This window comes from Amphiprion ocellaris, chromosome 10 (assembly GCF_022539595.1).
Source record: "Amphiprion ocellaris isolate individual 3 ecotype Okinawa chromosome 10, ASM2253959v1, whole genome shotgun sequence".
Classification (NCBI taxonomy): domain Eukaryota; kingdom Metazoa; phylum Chordata; class Actinopteri; family Pomacentridae; genus Amphiprion; species Amphiprion ocellaris.
The window spans coordinates 5,881,086-5,902,015 of NC_072775.1; the positions used below are offsets into that span (position 1 = coordinate 5,881,086).

The 20,930-nt window shown below is 38.5% G+C and overlaps 2 protein-coding genes across 2 annotated transcripts; both read left to right on the top strand.

Annotated features, from left to right (window-relative positions):
- Positions 1 to 617: 617 nt before the first annotated feature.
- On the top strand, positions 618 to 15,202 carry LOC111562858 (neuropilin and tolloid-like protein 1). Its single transcript, XM_023261632.3, has 10 exons — positions 618 to 857; positions 1,119 to 1,184; positions 2,082 to 2,216; positions 2,295 to 2,543; positions 8,518 to 8,559; positions 9,355 to 9,482; positions 10,419 to 10,647; positions 11,863 to 11,976; positions 12,071 to 12,215; positions 13,719 to 15,202. Exons 1-10 carry the CDS (start codon positions 830 to 832, stop codon positions 14,242 to 14,244), a joined length of 1,662 nt encoding a protein of 553 aa, XP_023117400.1. The 5' UTR covers positions 618 to 829; the 3' UTR covers positions 14,245 to 15,202.
- A 2,087-nt stretch (positions 15,203 to 17,289) lies between these two features.
- On the top strand, positions 17,290 to 20,912 carry atpsckmt (fATP synthase c subunit lysine N-methyltransferase). The gene is made up of 4 exons (XM_023261637.3): positions 17,290 to 17,847; positions 19,006 to 19,143; positions 19,278 to 19,328; positions 20,214 to 20,912. The coding sequence occupies exons 1-4, from the start codon at positions 17,572 to 17,574 to the stop codon at positions 20,433 to 20,435; spliced, it is 687 nt and encodes a 228-aa protein (XP_023117405.1). The 5' UTR covers positions 17,290 to 17,571; the 3' UTR covers positions 20,436 to 20,912.
- Positions 20,913 to 20,930: the final 18 nt, after the last annotated feature.

The window sequence follows — 20,930 nt, forward strand, 5'->3', positions numbered from 1 at the left end:
TGTATGCAAACGTGGGAAATTTCTTGTGTGGTACCTCTGTGATGTGTGTAGAATATGAATCTGTTGTATTGTATATTAGGTGTGAGCTCAGCAACTGTTTTGAACACAACAATTTGGGCATTACATGAAATGTACTGCTATGTTGCACGATTATAGAAAAATCATGTTGACAACTAACAACAAAATCATGAAATCCCATATTTCTGCCAGAAAATGTAATCCTTGTGAATGTGACATGGATTCTGTCCCAGCAAACATATATTAAAATATATCTATTTCCATGGCATATGTGATCGCCATGGTAATTAATAAACAAGAACACTCCTACTACAATTAATAACAATAATCATAATAATAACAGCAATAAGGATGAGGATGAAGAAATGAAATGTGCGTTCTGGAAATATTTTATTGTGGTGTTGCTTTGGTAATGCTGATCATGATGGCGAAGGGCGAGTTAAGCCATCAAATCGTAAACACACACACACACACGCACATATGCACACACACACACACAGCTTTGTGAATGAATATCTTGTGAGAGGATTAAAGCAGCCCAAAGGTGGAGCAAAAAATTGTGAAGGTTTTGTGGCGGACGAGAGAGTAATCCTTTGAGCTGTTGGGGAGACAGAGAGAGAGAGAGAGCGAGGGATGAACATGCCGAAGTATTTACTCTGGGATTTGACGCATATTAAGAAGAATTGATGGGTTGAACAACACTTTTATTTATCTTTTTTACCCCAAAATACGGATGCGCAGGAACTGATTTTAGTCAAGACAATTTAATGGCAATATCTGAGAGCGAGCTGCTCATCCTCAGGGAACAGAAATGGTGCACAAACTTCTGCTGCCCGTCGGTGAGTTTATTACTGTGAACGTGTTTCATAGATGCATCTGATTAAAGAAACAAAACACTCGTAAAACCTTTAAATACCATCTATCTATCAAATGAATCATTACAAGGCAAAGGTTAATAATCCTACACTCCATTTGTTGTGTTTCCTCCCCTCTGGTACAACTTTTGCAATCATTTTTCTTTCTGTTTTTCTATATTTTTTGAGAAGTTTAAGCTGCTTGCCGATGGGTAGCATAATCTTGTTTTTCTTGTATTCTCTCAGCTTTAGCAGCAAGCCTCATCTCCCCCGTCCTGTCTGGTGCCACGTCAACCAAAACCAAAACTCAAGGTATCCTGTCACATCCCAAGGTCACTGTTCACCATTAACCAATCAGAGAATTTGGTTATTTTTCAGGGGAAAACAGCTCAATTTATTTACAAACTATTAAGCAGCTTGATGTTCAAATAATTAAGTCAAGCAAACGTGTGCAAATTGTATTCAAATGTACTAATGTATGTATGTATATATATATATATATATATATATATATATATATATATATATATATATATATATATATATATATATATATATATATATATATATATATATATATATATATATATATGTATTTATGCATGTATGTACGGTCAGACAAAACCACAGACATCACACTGAGCTCTTTAGTTGTGATGCACATTTTTTTGCTGTTTTCTGACATTTAATTGACTAAGTGACAAATTAATTAATGAAAATTTTAATGAAAAACAATAATTAGTTAGTGTGGTAGCTCATAAATATATTTAATCTGTGACTCTAATTGCATAATGCCTCACTCAGTATAATATAGTGATATTTTAAATGAGATTCCTTTGGAAAAAGTCATTTGGGAAACGTGGGTGTATTCTTTGGGTAGATCAGAGCGATGACAACCTTCTAATGAGCACTGACTGGAGAGTCCCATTATAGAATAATAAATAATGATCTTTCTGTTTGTGTTGTGGGTGAGTTTTTCATTCTGAGAGAAACAAAAATACTCATTATGGTTGGAGTCTCTCACAAAAGAGGAACTAACCCTAAGCCTAACTGTGACCCCTCATCTAAAAAAGTTACACCTACTACCCCAGATGTGAAGTAAAAGTCATGCAGCAACCAATTTAGTAAGATTTGTAGATGCAGAATGATAGAAGGAATTGCAGGCTGTGTAATTTTTTGCGCCTATTTGTACTGTTTGTGTGTTTCCAGTGAAGAACAACTCAGGTGTGACACCAGCCGGACAGTGTGGGACCTGGATAAAGGAGCCTGATGGAGGCACTTTCACTTCACCCAACTACCCCGACAAATACCCGCCTGAGAGGGAATGCATTTACATAATAGAAGGTGAGACTTTGTTTAATTTAACCTCACAGCTACTTTCCGCCTTTCCTGTTTTTAATCTGACCTCTCCTCCTGCTGCAGCCTCTCCCCGACAGTGCATCGACCTGTTCTTCGATGAGAAGTACTCCATCGAGCCGTCCTGGGAGTGCAAGTTTGATCACATCGAAGTTCGCGACGGCCCCTTTGGTTTCTCGCCCATCATCGGTCGCTACTGTGGGCAGGAAAGCCCTGCGTACATCCGCTCCAGTGGGAGGTACCTGTACATCAAGTTTGTGGCGGATGGCGAGCTGGAGGCCATTGGTTTCTCTGCACGCTACAACTTCACAAAAGGTGAGTGGTAGAAGATCCAGTTCTGTCCTGATGATAAAGAGACTGCAGAGAGCTTTGCCTTAAAACTGCACTAATCAGTATTCTTATGATAAAAATGAATACAATGTGTAATGTGAAATTTCTCATTGTCACAAACCCCTTTAGAATTATCACCCAATTTTGCAGTTCTCTTCAGTTTAAGGTAAATTTCTGCATCCTTCCGCTCCTTATTTTGGTTTTATGGCTCAAAAACTCAACTGTTTTGGTTCATTTTCACCCTTGTAATTTCAAAACTGGAATAGCCTTATTGCATGTTACTTAAAACACATAATAATAATAATAATAATAATAATAATAATAATAATAATAATAATAATAATAATAAGACACAAAAATAGCAACTATCCACAGAATACAGTAGAGCATTTAGCGAGGAAAAAGATATTTCTTTGTAGTGTGTATTCACCACATAGTTTAAAGTTGGGTAAATGAAACTTACAGTCTCTGAAGTTTTATCAGATGCAGGACCTGTTGTACAAAAACTAGATTTTGGTTTAGAAAATTGTGTCCTCCGCTATACAAAATCATAAAACATGGAAATTTTCACAAAAATAGCTGAAGGAAGAACAAACATGATATATTGCAAATATGCAACTGTATACTAACATGATTGACAAAGAAAAAGTCGATTAATAGTTCTTTAACTCTCCATCCAAAGTGCTTTTACTCAAAGCAACGAAAGCAAAAATAATGTCCAGTTTGTTCTATTCCACCCAATTTATTGAGGAAGATAATATTCAAATTAAAGTACACCTAATTTGTAATCCAGAGTCTCATTCTCATCAGAATTCCAGTGATTAGCTCATCAATAATCATGCTGAACTGCCATTTCATTGTCACATAATTAGTTCATTTCAGTAATTAAGAAGAATGATTGAATAATGAACAATTCCGCTTTGTTTTTTGTATTTCAATTACCGAACTATGTGGCTTACAGGAAATCATGTGACATCAGTGGAGGAAATTGATCTTCTTTTTTGCAAAAGTTCTAAGTACTTTACAAGATTTTATTGTCACAAATACATTTTTACAGCACTGTGAAATGTAGTTTTCACATATCCCTTTCGGGGTCAGCCATGGTACAGAGGCCCTGGAGCAGGAAGGGTTAAGAGCATTGCTCAAGGGCTCAGCAGTGGCCACATCAGGGTTTGATCCTCTGACCTTCTGATCAGAAACTTTAACCATTTCGCCACCAGGATTAAGATTAGGAACTGGAACCAGTCATATCTGATTCACCCGTGCTTATGGAAGAGATAGCTTTTGCTGGGCGTGAACTAGAGACCCTACGACTCAGAGTTCTGCGTTTTTCCAGGTGAGCTAGAGTGCTCTTGTCCTGGGTCCTTTTAAAATGTTCTTTGATTTTCTGAGCTTTTATTCAAATGGCCTGCTAATTTTCTGCCAGCTGTGAAGGTGTTAACATGGTCTGCCATCTTGTCTGCAGCGAGTTCCTCCTGGGCAGTTCAGAAGTTTGAGTACAGTGCTAATAGGGTCATTCAATTCAAAATATGACAAACTGCTGACCTTATAGCAGCTCTTTGTTTGATAAAAGCACTGGGTGAATCAGCACCTGAAACTGATATTTGACATCCTTTTAAGTTGCCAGTCAGTTCACATACATCATATATATTAACAATACAGGGATTTATTCTATTCTCACTGGTATACAGTGTACAGGAGGGACAAACTATTACACCTCCTAGTTCTACACAATGAAATTCAACAGAAACTCAGTCTGCCATAAGGATTTACAAAAGGATTGTTGTACTAAGAAGCTAGGTGTACCTAATAAACTGCATACTTTAGGACTTTATAGTTAAATCATAGCTTAGGTCCAGATGTTGCTCAAAATGCTCCTCACTAGACTTCACACTCTTGTGGTGGAGTGTCAAAAAAAGTGGAAAACACAGATCCATTTTCATAAATTAGCATTTCTGTAATGTTGTTGCTGCAGCTCTGTCTGGTTGGCTGGGAGGAGGGGAGTTCAGAGTATTACTACAGCTCTAAGCCTTTGCCTCCTCTCCTTGGAACTCTCTCCCAATCTACATCCCTGCTGAAAATCTGACATTGTTGTCTGCAGTGTGCCAAAGCCGGTCACCTTTTTCACCCTCAACATTTCAGTCTTTTTGTGTGCCCCCTTTTATTTTTAGGTCATATCCACTTGAAAATGAATTACAAATCAGTTAAAGTTTGTGATGAAATCGCGTCAGAGGTGCAGTATATGCAACATATGCAGATCTTTAACTGCGCATGACATGTTTAAGAGTGGCATATTGCAACTTTGGTAGCGATCTGGTTGCATGCTGCTGGGAATGCGCTTCATTTCCATCCGTAGTGCAGCTGCAGCTGACAGGAGGAGAGGCGTGCAACAAACACTTCCACTCACAAGCACATACACAGTCACAGAGGCACTTGTTCACTCCGTCTCACACACACGAGAGTTAATGAAAGCTTGTCTTCAGGGGAATACAGCTTGTCAGCGCTGAGCCTCAGCAGCAGCTTAAGGGAGTCCGAGGCAGAGGCTTTATTAACAGATTTTATAGGCCACCTACACTGACAAGGGCCAAAGATTAATCTGCATCCCTCTGTCCTTCCATCCATCCATCCATCCATCCATCCATCCATCCATCCATCCATCTTTTCTTTGTTTCTTAACATGATTGAGACTGCATGTTATTGTTTTTATTCCTCAAGTGATAGACTCTCCAGTCAGGATGGTGATGTTGATGATGATGATAGTGAAACTTTTTATTTTATCCCCAGAGGTCCATCTGAAACACACTAGTCTTTAGGTTGGCTGAGATTGTTTGCCAAACCTGCCACAGCTTGATGCTGTTTCTCTGAAAATAACGACATGACTTCTGTATTATTCTACCACAATTTTAGCAAAGTTGCCTCTTTTACTTCCAGTTTTAACAACTCATAAAGAAAACTCACTTATGTCTGTTTTCAGATTTCACATTTGAGCAGTTAAATCAGCTTTAAGAAGATACTTTATTGGCAGATCAGATCAGGAAAAGCTGTTTTCTGTGTGTTTACACCACATGTAATGAGTCCTTAATGCCAAATGTTAATCTCCTGTCTAATTCCGCCCATCATGGACGGCAGGAGGGAATAAATTCACAAACATGCATATATGCTTTGCACACATTTCTAAACACTGCAATGTCTTTTCTATGTAAGCAAGTGCTCCTTGTATTATCCAGCTCCAGACCCCTCAGTGACTTTGAGCGTTCAAGTGTCTTTAAGTTTGTTGTTTTGGTTCCCTTTCACTGTTTTTATCATAAACATTTTCAACCACAATTGGCAGGATTGTAATTTGAAATCAAAAGTGTACTCAGTGTAGCTGAGTTGATCACAGGTGGTACAATTTTGAATAATTAGACTTATAAGAAATATTGCACAAGAGCATACTTGTTTCTGCTGTATACTATATAAGATGTTTTTTTAAGTATGAATACATTAAAATTCATCCTTCATTATGCAAAGAAATCTTGGAAAAGTCCAGTTTAAACAATGTGGTGGTTATGATTGCCAGTTGTGGTAACTGGATCCTTATTCTTGTGCAGATGTCACATCACCATTACCACATAATGTGCAGTGTAAATGTAAATGTAAATGTAAATGTGTAAAGTCACCAAGATTAAACAGTGTGGATGTGAAAGCGCCGGGTGGAGCGACTAACTAAACCCGTAGGAATTACTTTGTAGCTTCTGATGTGAGTGATCAAACTTAGCGACTTTGTCTGTTGCAATCAGACAAAAGACATATGGAAAGAAAATCGGAAATATGCAATGCTGCTCTGATTGTAATCAAAACATGAGGATTACATTAAAAAAAAGAGACTTATAAAACTGAGCTCAATTTAATGGCACAGAGATATTTTTTTTTCAGTTTTTCCCCTAAAATTTTAGTTGGTACAGCAACTTGTAACACCAAACTGAAAGTAAACTGAAGTAAAATCCGTTGAAAAGTAGTTTGTAACTCTCATTTATGGCATCCCATGACTATATCTTTAGCATATAAGTGGTGTTACAGGTTCTTTTGGACATATTTCTTGACAGATTTCTTGTCAAATGCACTTCAAAATGAAATCTTTTACATATAATACAGTGTTATGTGCAGGTTTATATTAGATATGCATCTATCTTAAAGTCAGATTTGCCTTTGTAGACTAGTTGAAGTATAAAATGAAAACTTCAACTCTCACTTCTGTAATTTGGCGTTAGTTAAGTGAATCTTTGTATGTTGTGTTACACATCACTGTTGCTGTCTGTACAACTCATTTTCAAGCTGAATAACGTCAGAAGAGGATTTAGATAAACCATCTTATATCTTATCTCGCCTTTATCTGACCTTTATGTTTTGTTCTTATATTGGATACAAAGCCTGTGGGAATGTATTGTTGCATCACATGCACACACACATGCACATGCACAGGAATGAATGTGAATAATCTGGCCAAGCCTGAAGCAGAAACAGTTAAGAAACATGAGAGGATTAATAAGACTTCTTGCTGATTGGAGCCTCAGACAAGTCCAATGATTGTCCACTGTGCTGCATTAATAAAAATTAAGAAAATAAAATAGCTCTAAAATAAACTTTCATTTAAAAAAAATCCTCACTGTCTACTCCACATTACTTCCATTTAAACATCGTGAATTTTTATGTTACACTGTTTGGTGTTTTACTTCCATGAAACTCTTAAATCTTAAACTGTGTGCCTCCAAGAGAATTCAAAAGCAGAAGCAACGTTTCTATCGCCAGGTCATCCCTGCTGCCAGAGTCTAATCTCTCCTGACCTAAGCTGGTGTATCAGGATTTATAATCCACCTAGCAAATAGATTCATCAGCACAAAGGTTTAGAACACAATATCTGTTCCCTTTCTGATGCTGAGTGAGTTTTTTTTCCTTTTTGATGAAGGGAATCAGGGTTTCAGGGAGGTTGAAATGAGGGCAGACGCAATGTGCTGGTACAGAGATTACTTAAGCTTCCACCAGCTGTGTTTTTTATTTTGTTTTTCCATATGTCTTTAATATTGTTATTTTTCTTGCACGGCATTTCTTTCTTTGTGTTTAACCCACAATCTAACTGTAGGAGACTTATGTTTTAATCTTTGTCTTTTTTCGTCTACAAAATTTGTTGCAGTGAATGTTGCACGCAGGCATTTTCCATTCCACAGAACAGGAGATGACATATTTTTATTCTGAAAACATATCTCATTATTTTCTTCCTTCTATACTGTAACTATGAAAAACAAATCTACACATACTACGGCTAAATGTACATATTACATGCCGACATCCATCCATTCTCTAAAGTATGGGGTCACTTAGAAATGTCCTTATTTTTGAAAGAAAAGCAGTTTTTTAATGAAGATGCCATTAAATTAATCAGAAATACAGTCTAGACATTGTTAATGTGGTAAATGACTATTCTAGCTGGAAACAGCTGATTTTTAATGGAATATCTCCATAGGGGTACAGAGGAACATTTCCAGCAACCATCACTCCTGTGTTCTAATGCTACATTGTGTTAGCTAATGGTGCTGAAAGGCTAAATGATGATTAGAAAACTGTTTTGCAATTATGTTAGCACATGAATAAAAGTGTGAGTTTTCATGGAAAACATGATATTGCCTGGGTGACCCCAGACTTTTGAACAGTAGTGTATATATGCTAAGGCTAGTTACCGATCAGCCACAACATTAAAACCAGCCAAAGTTTCCAGCAGAACATTACATTATGAAGAGATTATTAATGTTATTCACCTGTTAGTGGTTTGAATCTTGTGGGAGATTATATATAATATTGTATATATTATATGCATCTATTCAAGTTATTGGTAATAATTTCACCAAGTGTTCCTATACATTTTTCACCAGTTTTTGCACATGAAGCCTGTCTTTAAACCAACTTAATTATGTTCTGCTTTTAGATCCCGAGTTTAAAGAGCTTGGAGAACTGCCAGCTCTCCCATGTGAGTATTTTCTTATGTGATAATTCTACACTAAGCAGATGTCATGAAGATAATGCAGAATTTAATTAAGAAGAGACTTTAATATTGATAAGTTGTTGAATCACACTTTTATACTGCAGGAAGGGCATTGCTTCAATGTAGGAATGGAGATTATTACAACCTCAGTTTATAATTTTGTTGCATTGTGGAACATGGTGGCTTTCCTTAAAAAAAAAAAAAGAAAATAGTAATGAGAGACAAGCTTACATGTAAGTAAAGAAGCTAAGAGTTTAGCCAGTTTGGCTACCATGTTGTTTGGAGGTAAAACTAGAAGTGAGATATTCAGAAAATGACAATGTTGACTACAATGCTGTCGAAACCAATTACTGGAACTACAAAAATATAAGAGATGTTGTAGTAAACTGCACACATAATTTTACTTGAAGTCCCACTCCACTCAAATGTGTGTTTTGGTCAGTGTTACCACTCGTGTAGTATAGTCATAGTATAGTATAGTGTGTTCACTTAGAATCCAGAAGGCTGTTTTAATTTATTTTGTCAGTTCAGATAAAACCTGAAGGTGTGTACCTCATTATGTAGTATTTTTTACACATCAAACATACCTGGAGGAGATCTATAAGAACTGGCACGAGCCAACATGCTAATAAATAAACAGTAACAGGCAAACAGAGCAACCTTCTTTAGCAGTGATGTGTCTGACTGCCATGTATAGAAGTCAAATCAAGCAGCAGCTATGACACACAATGCTGGACATTGTAATGGCCACTTGACTATAAAAGTATTCACTCTCCACAGTTTGTGAGTTTGAGCTGGGCGGTCCCGAAGGCTTTGTCGAATCGGCTCAGATAGCCACTGAGGGCCGAGCGCAGCAGACTGAAGCTGTGGACTGCAGGTGGTACATCAAGGCTCCACCAAGAGCAAAGGTCTGTATGTCAACCCTCTGTTGTATAGAACATACTGTGACACATGACAAATTAAATCACATTCATTTAAAAACTTCAGAAACTATCTATATACTGACTACCTGCCTAAACTTTCTTCTGGATGGAGGTTCTTGAGAAAATGACCATTTTTGCAGTAATGTGGATGGCCATGGCGAGCCCTTCAAATAGCTAACACACTGTGACTCTGCGAGAACGTCTGGGAGCGGAGAGGCCTCAGCCTTACCACCAAGCTGAAGGTCTACCATGCAGTGGTACTCACCACCCTCCTCTACGCCAGCGAGACCTGGACTGTCTACAGCAGACAAGCCAAAACGCTCAACCACTTTCACTTGAGCTGAATCAGGCCAGCATTCCCAGTGGCTACACCCTCCTTCATGTACCCGTCTTTACTGCATTCGTTTCAACACATTTTAAAGTCTTCCCTTCAACCATGACTGAATTCCATAAAGTTTAATAAGACCCATCCAGTTCTATCACTTCTACAAGTTCTCATTTTTATTTATAGGTAGACCACTGGTCTGCAATAATCAGTGTTAAAGTGTCAGCATGAGCCATAAAGCAATTAAACCAGGATCATGTTGGTGTGAACAGGAATAGCTCAAAACATGTTGCACTCCTTTCAAACTACCTTTAAAATATCCCTCAAATGTCCTAAAATATTAGCCATTAATGACCTAAATATATATCACTCTAGGACAACAGTAAATGTGTTTCTTAACAGTAATTCCATTTGCGTTCATAAGGTATTTCTACTGTGATATTTTTACAGTAGAAAAGTGTTACTATGCGATGGACAATAAAGTGTCCAAAAAGATGTAGAAAGGAAAATTTATCCTCAGATTACAGAGAAAAAAATGTTTGAAGGTAGATGTTAATAAGCTTTGCTCCATTCTTTGCTCCCTCTTTCCTCCCCAGATCTACATGCGTTTCCTGGAGTACGAGATGCACAACTCAAACGAGTGCAAGCGCAACTTTGTTGCCATCTATGACGGCAGCAGTTCGGTCGAACACCTGAAGAATAAGTTCTGCTCCACAGTGGCTAATGACGTCATGCTGGTGACGTCTGTAGGGGTGGTGAGGCTGTGGGCAGACGAGGGGAGCAGGAAGAGCAGGTTCAAGATCCTCTTCACCACCTTCCACGAACGTGAGTGAATCTCTCTGTCAGACATTAGAAGATCGGTGTTTCTATGGAGGAAAAAAGCTGAATGACTATTTTTGTTTTGACTGTTTTGACAGAAAAAGAAGTTTATCACATCAGATCAGACTAGCTGGCTTTAGCGACCATAGGGATTTTGTTTTCATTAGATTGTGAATGTTGCCATTATAGTAATAATATATACATTTATCTAGTGATTAAATGGGTCAATATATAATTGTGGGACTTTTTGTATCATAGTTGACATTTTTGCTGTTTTCAGGCCTAAAATCAACATGGCCGCCTATAACCAAACACCACATGGCATTTTTAGAGAAAGATTCTTCTTAATATTATATATACAATTGAGTAAAATTGAAATTGAAAGTTATTTATAAAGATATTGTAGTAAACCTGTTGACATGCCATAAATCCACACTTGACTCACACACTAGTTTATATTAAATAACTCAGAAAGCCTTGGAGTCTTGCCAGTCTTTTCTTCAGGAGGAAATGACATCATGTGGAGCAGGTCATGTGATCTGGAATTAACACACTTCCTTGAGAGGTGTTTTTGTAATGGGGAACTTAATTGAAAGTGATTTCTCAGATACAGATACAATTTGTTGTTTTCCATCTAAGATTTGATATATTTCCAAAAAAGAAATATCTGTCATGATTATGTCAACTTAATAAAAAGAACACAATCAAAACAATTTTTGAACAAGCTCATTTTATTCTTGTTTAGCTAATTAGAAAGTGGTTGTTATTAAATTCGGACAGTTATTTAGTTGATATTTTAGTGATATCCAGTCATTTTTATTAATAAGTGATTGTTTCCATAATAATTATAGAATGTGTAAAGACATGATCACAATGAACCTAAAAAACATATTTTTCTTTTACTTTTAATAAAAATGAATGCAAGATAAATCCCATGGACTTCAAAAGTCCCTCAGTTATATATTGACCCAAAGAAAGAACACAGTATTGCATTTTGAAAGGTATTATGGAGAGAAAATGTCTCATTTGTGCTGTCAGTTGGTATATTTTAACCATGCAAGTGACAAAAAAGGCAATGTACTTGGCTGGACATTAATAATAACACTGCAGAATATTAAATTACAGAAAGAAAAGCAGCAAAAAACTCTAAATAGCATCTGTTTGAAATGTAGTGATTTGTTTGGTTTAGTCTATAGCTGCAGTGTCTCTTGTGCTTTTCAGCTCCGTGTGAAGGAGACACTTTCTTTTGTCACAGCAACATGTGCATCAACCACACGCTGGTCTGCAATGGAATCCAGAACTGTGTTTACCCCTGGGACGAGAATCACTGCAAAGGTAAGCTGACTCACAGGCTGAGAAACTTCAACCACCAGCTGTATTTACAGCATATGACTGTGATTCTTTTTTTCTGTGTTGTGTCCCTAACTAGAGAAGAGGAAAGCTAGTATCCTGGACACGCTGGATAACACTAACCTCACTATCATTGGAATAACCTGCGGTCTGGTTGTCATCCTGCTCACCATCTCCGTCATCATCCAGATTAAACAGCCTCGCAAGAAATACATCATCCGCAGGTGAGAGCTTTAAATTCATATAAACATAATGTCTCATTGTCGCTTGTAGTGTGAGCATTAGATTAATGTTTAGTCAGAGTTCTTTAGCCTCTTTTTACTCAATACTTTGGTTTGGTTAGGTGGAGAATGAGTGGATCAGTGGTGGCCATGGACTGTCCAATGACTGTCACACCACCTTAGTTATGCATAACTTTAAGCCTTAATACAAATATAAATGAGAACATTATAAAACAGTTAATTCCCAGTATAGTTGTCCTGAATGAGGAAATTAACCAAGAGACCAAAAGCGGTCTCTGTACCGGGCTGTAAACATGTTCATTTCTATTGTAAAGTTAGGAATTTTAACATGGGGGTCCAGGGGGAATTGACCCACTTTAGGACTCAGCTTCTAGTGGCCATTCAAGGAACCTCTGCATTGACTTCGTTTTTCAGTCCCCTTTGAAAAAAATATAACCAGTGTAGCCAGTTTTGCTTTGGGCAAATGCATTGTCCTATTTCATTTAGATGACACTGGCTGGGGTATGTTAGCCAAGTATAATAATATAGTTCCCAAATGCATTAGTATATTACAATAAGAAGCTAAATGAGCCAGAACATGTCTTTGTATGACTATAAATGAAGAAGCAAAGTGATTTGTTCAGGGATTTAAAAGGATTCTAGTTTAATTATCAACATGATTTGGCAGAGCCAATAAAATGCAACTGACCCCTTGCCCTAATTGGAATTATTATACCTAAACATCAGGAAAGGGGTCAGATCACAAATTAGAATTTTTTTTATTTAAAGTACAGCTAAGCAAATTTAAATGCATTTGTGTGTAAATGTATCAATCAAAGGCCTTCGAGTTCAAACTGCAAGTGAATAGTAATGCAGAAAAATCACATATGTGAATATTTTCATGTGTTATTTAACTACATCATACTGTTTATTCAGGGCTGCACAGTGGCGTAGTGGTTAGCACTTTCGCCTTGCAGCAAGAAGATCCCTGGTTCCTGGGATCTTTCTGCATGGAGTTTGCATGTTGTCCCTGTGCATGCGTGGGTTTTCTCCGGGTACTCCGGCTCTTTACCACAGTCCAAAAATACGCTGAGGTTCATTGACTATTCTAAATTGCTCGTAGGTGCGGAATGTAAATGTGATTGATTGTCTGTATACGTAGCCCTGCAACAGACTGGTGACCTGTCCAGGATGTCGCCTGCCTTCGCCTCAAGTCAGCTGGGATAGACTCCAGCTCCCCTGAGACCCTAATGAGGATTAAGGGGTGTATAGATAATGGATGGATGGATGGATGGATGGATGGATACTGTTTATTCATATACATGAGAATTTGTACATTTGTACAATTTGTATTTGTTGGCATCTAGACACCTGAAATCAAAGTTAAATAGAGTTTAAAATCAGTTTGAGAAATGATATGAGCTTTTTTCTTGTGCTTTCCTGAATATTCACTGCACCTGTATAGTATGTTTCATGTGCATTGTCTTCTACTCTTCGTTTCCACAGAGACGACTTCGACCCTGCCCTCCTCCACCCTGGTTGTGAGCCTCCTCACTATGAGCTCTGCACTCTGCGTCGCGCCCCATCGGGTGAGCTGACCGATCCCGCCCTGGCCGAGGACTTCGAGAAGTTCCACAAACTCCGACGCTCTGAGAGCAAATGCATCCGTGACCACCACTGTGGCTCCCAGCAGGGCAGCTTGCACGGGAGCCGCAGCAACCTCAGCATGAGGGACGCCACCATTGCACCCGAAGGGGCGGCTCTTTTACCCCCGGTGCCACCTATGATGGCGAGCCAGCAGTCGCCACATTTGTCTCACCACAACACGCCAACAGGTCGACGGAGCATCCTGGTGATGAAGCACAGCTACTCGCAGGATGGGGCTGAGGGGTACAGAGCGGAGGAGGAGGATGATCTGATGATGGATGATGGTCCCACCACCAGTCAGCACCACATGCACCGACATCCCATGTACCACGGCATGTCAGGGCTGGACCACGCTGTCCATCGTACACTGTCTAATGACTTCTAATTTAAGACAACAGAAAACGGTTGGCCAGGATGGAACTGCTTTCAAATGAATGGGGGGAATAGGCTGGATGATGTAAATTTGATGAAACAGTAGCAGATCTCGTAATCTAACCTTTAATCTACTGAAACTTAAGTTTTAAAGTGTTACTGCTGATCATTACAGCTCTTGTTTGAGTGTTTATTTGTGTTATATATTCCAAGTGAAATCCAGGTTTAACATTATATGAACTTGCAACTTGAGAAACACACAATAGTGATTTTAATAGTCGTTCCCCCAAGGTGAAAAGTTTATGAGCGGTCCTAAATCTTAAAGGAGGATTTATAAGCACACATAATGAGATTAATGCCTCCCATTCCACTGGATCACACTTTCCTTTTTCCTTTTCTGTTCCTTGTTTAGTTTCAAATCTGAGATGTATGATTACACTATATTTGAAATTGGTAAATGTTAGATGTCATATTTAATATGTAATTCACATGCAGGATTAATTCAGCTCATATAATGTCGTTTTTCACCTGCCAAAAAGTGATTGATTTCATTCATTTAGGTTATTTTTAAAGATTCTGGCCCATAAGATCATTGCAAGAAAAAGATCATTTCTGTATTTCACGTATAAGCCATCTGTAAATTAAGTGAATTACAGTTTAGTTGAAAAAAACAAAACACATGCCAAATGCAACACTGGAAATAATACTGTTGTATTATCTACAAACTTTCTTTAAAAGTTATAAGGACATATATTTCATACTCTAAAAATAACAAAAGCATATGTGTATTTGCTTGTTATGACTTCCTGATAAAAATAAATAAATTAATAAAAAATAAGATAAAAGTAGGTGTAAATGTTTGAGCACCATAAACTGGGTGTTTTTTGGCAAACAGTCACTTTTTGGCACTATGTCTGATGGTGAATGATTTATTTCTTTGTTTTTTCATTTAAATAAATAGTTTCCCTTTATTTGAATTCTTTAATGTGTGTATTTGCTAATGCATCGCAAAAAATTATATGAAAAATTTTAACATTTTCGGTCATTTATTTAGAAGAGTAAAAATGTAATATATTTTATTAAAATGTTTCAAGCACTTTTTTATTTTTATTTTGATAATTATGGCCTACAGCTTAAAAAATTATATCTCAAATTATTTCAATATTTAATTTTGAGTATAAATACTGTGTACCTCTTGATCTAGTTCAGAAGACTGCCGACTTGAAAGTTGTCCAGAAGATGATTATCTACAGGGTAGGCCACACAAGGTCATTGCTAAAAAGTATTAACAAGTTATTAAATATTATTAAAGGCAAAAGTGTGGCAGGAAAAGGTGCACAAGCAACAGGGACAACTGAGGATTACCACATTGTTGCAGTAACTGGTGGTAAAAGAAGCCCCATCTAAGTATTGAGTGTATAAGTGAGCATACTTCTCAGAAGCTGGGCATTCTTGTAGTATAGTTTTTTGATTGATCTTAGGAAATATAATAATTTAAGCTACAGGAATTCTGATTTCCATGATCTATAAGTAATAAACATCAAAACTTACATTAAGATAAGATAAGATAAGATAAGATAAAGTTCTTTATTTCTCCCCACTCCAGGGGAAATTTACATTGTTACAGCAGTTTTATTTACAATATATACAAGGGTGGCAAAATTTTTAACAGAAAAAATAAAAATAAAAATAAAGTTTAAAAGTGCAAAGATGTGCAGTGCAAGAATGTCTGTGCAAATTTTATGGTTTGGGGTGGTAATGATATAGTCCAGTTTATGTTAACATCAGCCAGTGATGCTGATGTTGTAAAGTCTTATAGCAGATGGGATGAAGGACCTGCGATAGCGCTCTTTCTTGCAGGGTGGATGTCTCAGTCTGCTGCTGAAGGAGCTGCTTAAAGACCCCACAGTGTCATGCAGTGGGTGAGAGGGATTGTCCATGATGGATGTGAGCTTTGACACACATCCTCCTCTCACCCACCTCCTCTATGGAGTCCAGGGAACAGTCCAGGACAGAAACCAGCCCTCCTGACCAGTCTGTTTAGTCTCTTTCTGTCCCTTTCAGTGCTCCTGCTCCCCCAGCAGACACTGCATTCGAAATAGCAGACCGCTACCACAGAAGTCATAAAATCGTCTGAGCAGAGTCCTGCACACTCCAAAGGACCTCAGTCTCCTCAGCAGGTGGAGACGACTTTGGCCCTTCTTGTACAGGACCTCTGTATTGTGTGTCCAGTCCAGTTTGTTGTTGAGGTGAACACCCAGGTATTTTGTATGTGGTCCACCATGTCAATGTCCAAAACCCTGGCTGTTCACCGGTGCAGTCCGGGTGTCCTCCTCCTGCGGAAGTCCACGACTCATCTCCTTCGTTCTTACTGGCGTTGAGCTGCAGATGGTTTCGCCTCACACCAGTCCCACAAAGTCAGAGATGACCATCCTGTACTCCGCTCGCTCCCTTCAGATACGCCCAACAAATGGCTGTATCAACGGCAGAACTTCTGGAGGTGACAGCTCCCAGAGTTGTAGTGGAAGTCCGATGTGTACAGGGTGAAGAGAAAGGGGGAGAGCACTGTCCCCTGTGGGGCCCCCATGCTGCTGACTACCACATCAGACACACAGTCCTGAAGCCTCACGTACTGTGGTCTGTTGGTGAGGTAGTCGATGGTCCAAGCAGCCAGGTGACAGTCTACTCCCGCTCCTTCAAGCTTCACCCTAAGCAGAGAAGGCTGGATGGTGTTGAAAGCACTGGAGAAGTCAAAGAACATGACCCTCACAGTGCTGCTGGGTTTCTCCAGGTGAGTCAGTGATCTGTGCAGCAGGTAGACCACTGCATCATCCACTCCAATGTTCGGTTGGTAGGCGAACTGCAGTGGATCCAGATACTGGCTCACCTGGGGACGGAGGTTCTTGAGGACGACTGCGTGTAATCAATAAAGAACATATTAAACATTAAGCTTTATCATTAAATTAAGAAAAAAATTAACCTGTTTACGATATTTTAATATTTTTAGATTGTCAGAGTGAAGGAACCTTAATCAGCCTGTCTTTGTCATCCAGCCGGACTGATAACAGCGCTGCACAGGTCATCTTACTGAATGCCTGTGTTTATGAATAACTGGACGACTACTCTCAGTTGCTAAATCTTTGCTTTATAATATTGTTTTCACTTGCAAGTGAGCAGAGCAAACATTTGCGGTTTGTTTTGAATAATATTTAATCTTATTTACGACAGTTTAACCTTGAAAAGCTACTAGCTTGCTAGCTTTAGCGGCTGTCATTCTGGGAGTCAGGCTAACTATTTATTAGCTTCCTATAAAGTCAAACGTTGTCGTTCCGCTAGCATCATGTCACAAGATGAGCTTTTCCTGGACTCGGGACAGTCCACCGGGGATGTGGAGGAGAGGAAAGGCAGAAGCCGGCTCGGTCTGGCGGTCACCGGGGTGGTGGGAGGGTCGCTGGTCGCCCTTTACGCCGTGGCTGCTCCGTTCGTGGCTCCTGCTCTGAGGAAGATCTGCCTCCCGTTCGTACCTGCGACCACAGCTCAGGTGGAGAATGTCCTCAGGGTGCTACAGGCAAGATCAGGGACCCTGGTGGACATCGGGAGCGGAGATGGAAGGATTGTAAGTGAAGAGAGGCTCAGACATACCCACATTGGGTTTAGCAACTCACTGTTGGTCAAATAGTCATTTTCTGGGTCTTTCTTATCATTTAAATAACTGCCACGTTGAAAGACATGAGAACTCATCAACAGTATAGTGATCTTTTTATGCAACCCTTAATTTAGTTTAAAAAATGCTTAAAATTGCTTAAATTATGCTTTTTAAATTGCTTATAAAACTCAGAAGAGAATGCAATTTATATTATATCAGATAAGAGCCTATTTTAGACATCACATTTTGTCCATCCAGCCTTTTGTTTCTTTTTTTTTTGGCTGCAGATTTTGGCTCAGTCTTTACAATTTTCAAAAGTTTGTTTCCACAGTAGGTTTAACAGTCTGCACAAGAGCTTCGACTAAACCCACAACTAACCCTAAATCATACAGGCTCTAGCTGATACAAACTTGTACAAACACGTTATTTAGAAAACCGATGCATTTTACATTGTCTATACACTTTTCAATGCCAAATGAAATCCCCTGAAATGCTACAAAGTCAGTGTGAACATTTTCTGGTTGATCAAATGTGCTTGGTTGTATGTAGTTGAACGCAATGGTTGTGCTGCTAAAAAGGCCATTTAAATTTTAGTTTTTGGATGTAACTCCAGTTCTTTAGGTACATGCATAACCTTCTAACAGGCTTCACATTCGGTTGTGTGAGGTGACCAGACTTTAGTCCAAGGTGACCACCCTGGTACACCTCTGTTTTGGACCTTTGATCTCCTTCAAAACCAATAAAACTGTGCTGTTTCTAGAACTGGTATTGATTGATGCTGCAGAAGTTACACTTCACACTTAACAGCACTGATCCTGGTGGTTTGTGTCTCCTTAACAATGAACCTTTCTTCTCCTGTCATCTCACCTACACTAGAAAGCTGAACCATACTTTTTTTTTCACATCCATGTCATCTTCATGTTTAAAAATAATACCACTTCCTCAAATTCCAACTTCAGCAATATGAATCCTCAAAAGAAAGAACCTTTCAGTCTTCACCAATCTACCTGGTTTATGTGCAACGGCATGTTGTCTGGAGTTTTACTGCAGAAATCTCACAAGTATTACCAGACTTTCTATGCATCAGGCTGCTGCTACTGCTGCTGTGCTTACTTGGTTTTCTCTCAGGTGATCGCAGCAGCTAAACATGGGTTTCAAGCGTCCGGCTTTGAGCTAAACCCCTGGCTGGTGTGGTATTCTCGCTACAAGGCCTGGAGAGAGGGAGTCCACTGCTCCACCTCGTTCCACATCTCTGACTTGTGGAAGGTCAGTGGTACTGGAGTAGTGCAGTATAATGTGGAAATGTTTTTGTTGCATCAGATTTCACTGAGTAACAAAATGAAAACACACAAGGTGACTTTTCACTATGTTAATCAGAATGTTTGCCATTCTTTTCCCAGGTCAGTTTTGCTCAGTATTCCAATGTTGTCATTTTTGGGGTCCCTCAAATGGTGAGTTCTGATACTTTTATAATTATGGTATTTCTTAGCATATAATCCCAAATTAAACATTAAAGTAATATTACTTCGTAGCCTTAGACTGACTTTGTTAATCCCCAGAGGGAAATTCAGTTGTTAAAGCAGATGAATCTTCAACAAAGGGGTAAACAATAAGACACAGAATGTTAGTTTTGTTGTTTTGTGTTTCCTTTTTGTCTCTTTTGTGTTTTGACTTATTTTTGTCAGTTTGTTTCGTTTTATTCGTTGTTTTTTGTCTGTTTTGTGTTTTTTTTGTCTCGCTTGTGTCTCATTTTTCTAATATTTTGTCGTTTTGTCTTTTTTGTCAAACTTTTGTCATTTTGATTGATGTAAAATACTATATTGTTCAATTCCAGATATCTGTGACTCAATGTTTTGTGTCTTTGTAGAAACTCTGTGATCTGTAGGTTGTAATGCGTAAATGATAAACTGAAGCATAATATTGTTGAAACTGAATTTATTTTTCTGAAGGGTATAAAGTGAAGGTAAAATAAAATCTAATAAAATAGATTAAAAGATCAAAATATAGAAAATACAAAATAGAAAGAAAAATCAACAAAATGTACAAGAATATACAAGAATGACACAGAAATGTGCAAATGACATAAATAGGGGCAGATAAGTTTACAGATATAATGAATGACTTTTAGAATGTAAAGTGTCTAGAATGTACAGTGGTTTAATCAGCAGGCAAAGTGATCCTTTTGTGATCTGCCAGATGCAGATACATTGAAAAGAGCTCTTTTAACAACAGTTCTAATATATAGCACCCTAAGTTTTAGTTGCTTTTTTAATCTTACAAAGGGTGCTTTTAGATCCCCAAAACTTTCTACTAATCGTTGCTGTCTGTGTCTGCAGATGGACCAGCTGGAGCTGAAGTTGGCGAGCGAGCTGCCGAGCACAGCCAAGGTGGTGGCCTGCCGCTTTCCTTTCCCTACCTGGGTCCCTGAACGCACCGATGGGGAGGGAATAGACACTGTATGGGTGTATGACGCCAAAACGTTTAAATCACACCTGCAACACGGGATGACAGGAAGAACGACGCCAGATCAGCAGGAGACGCTGGATTCGCACACATGACATGTTTTGTTGTTGTAATCACATGCTGCAATCTGGGGATGAAGGTTTTTTTAAACCCCTGTAGGTGCTAAAAAGTGCATTTTTGGATGCCCAACCCGACTGAGCATGAAGAAAGCAAGAAGGCCTCAGTGAGTGCCGACACTTATGTTAATGTCAGATGAATGATCCAGAAGACATTTCATATTACACACGTGTCAACAACAGACCAAGGATCAAAGAGAATGTAAGATGTGACAATGTGGGAAAGTTTAAGTCCTGACAGGAACAAATAGTACTGGCCATTAGTGGTTGCAGATGCAGTTGAAGTTTTATTCTTATAAAATCATTTAAATCATGTTGTTTATGGACAGATAAGAGGCTGATAAATGTACTATACTGTATGCTACTTTTGTATGGTGTTACACAAAAAAACCCCCAGCCCTGTACCACATATTTTGGCTTATTTTGTATGTGCATATAAATAGATGTGTGTATTTACTGGCTGGCTCGCTGCTC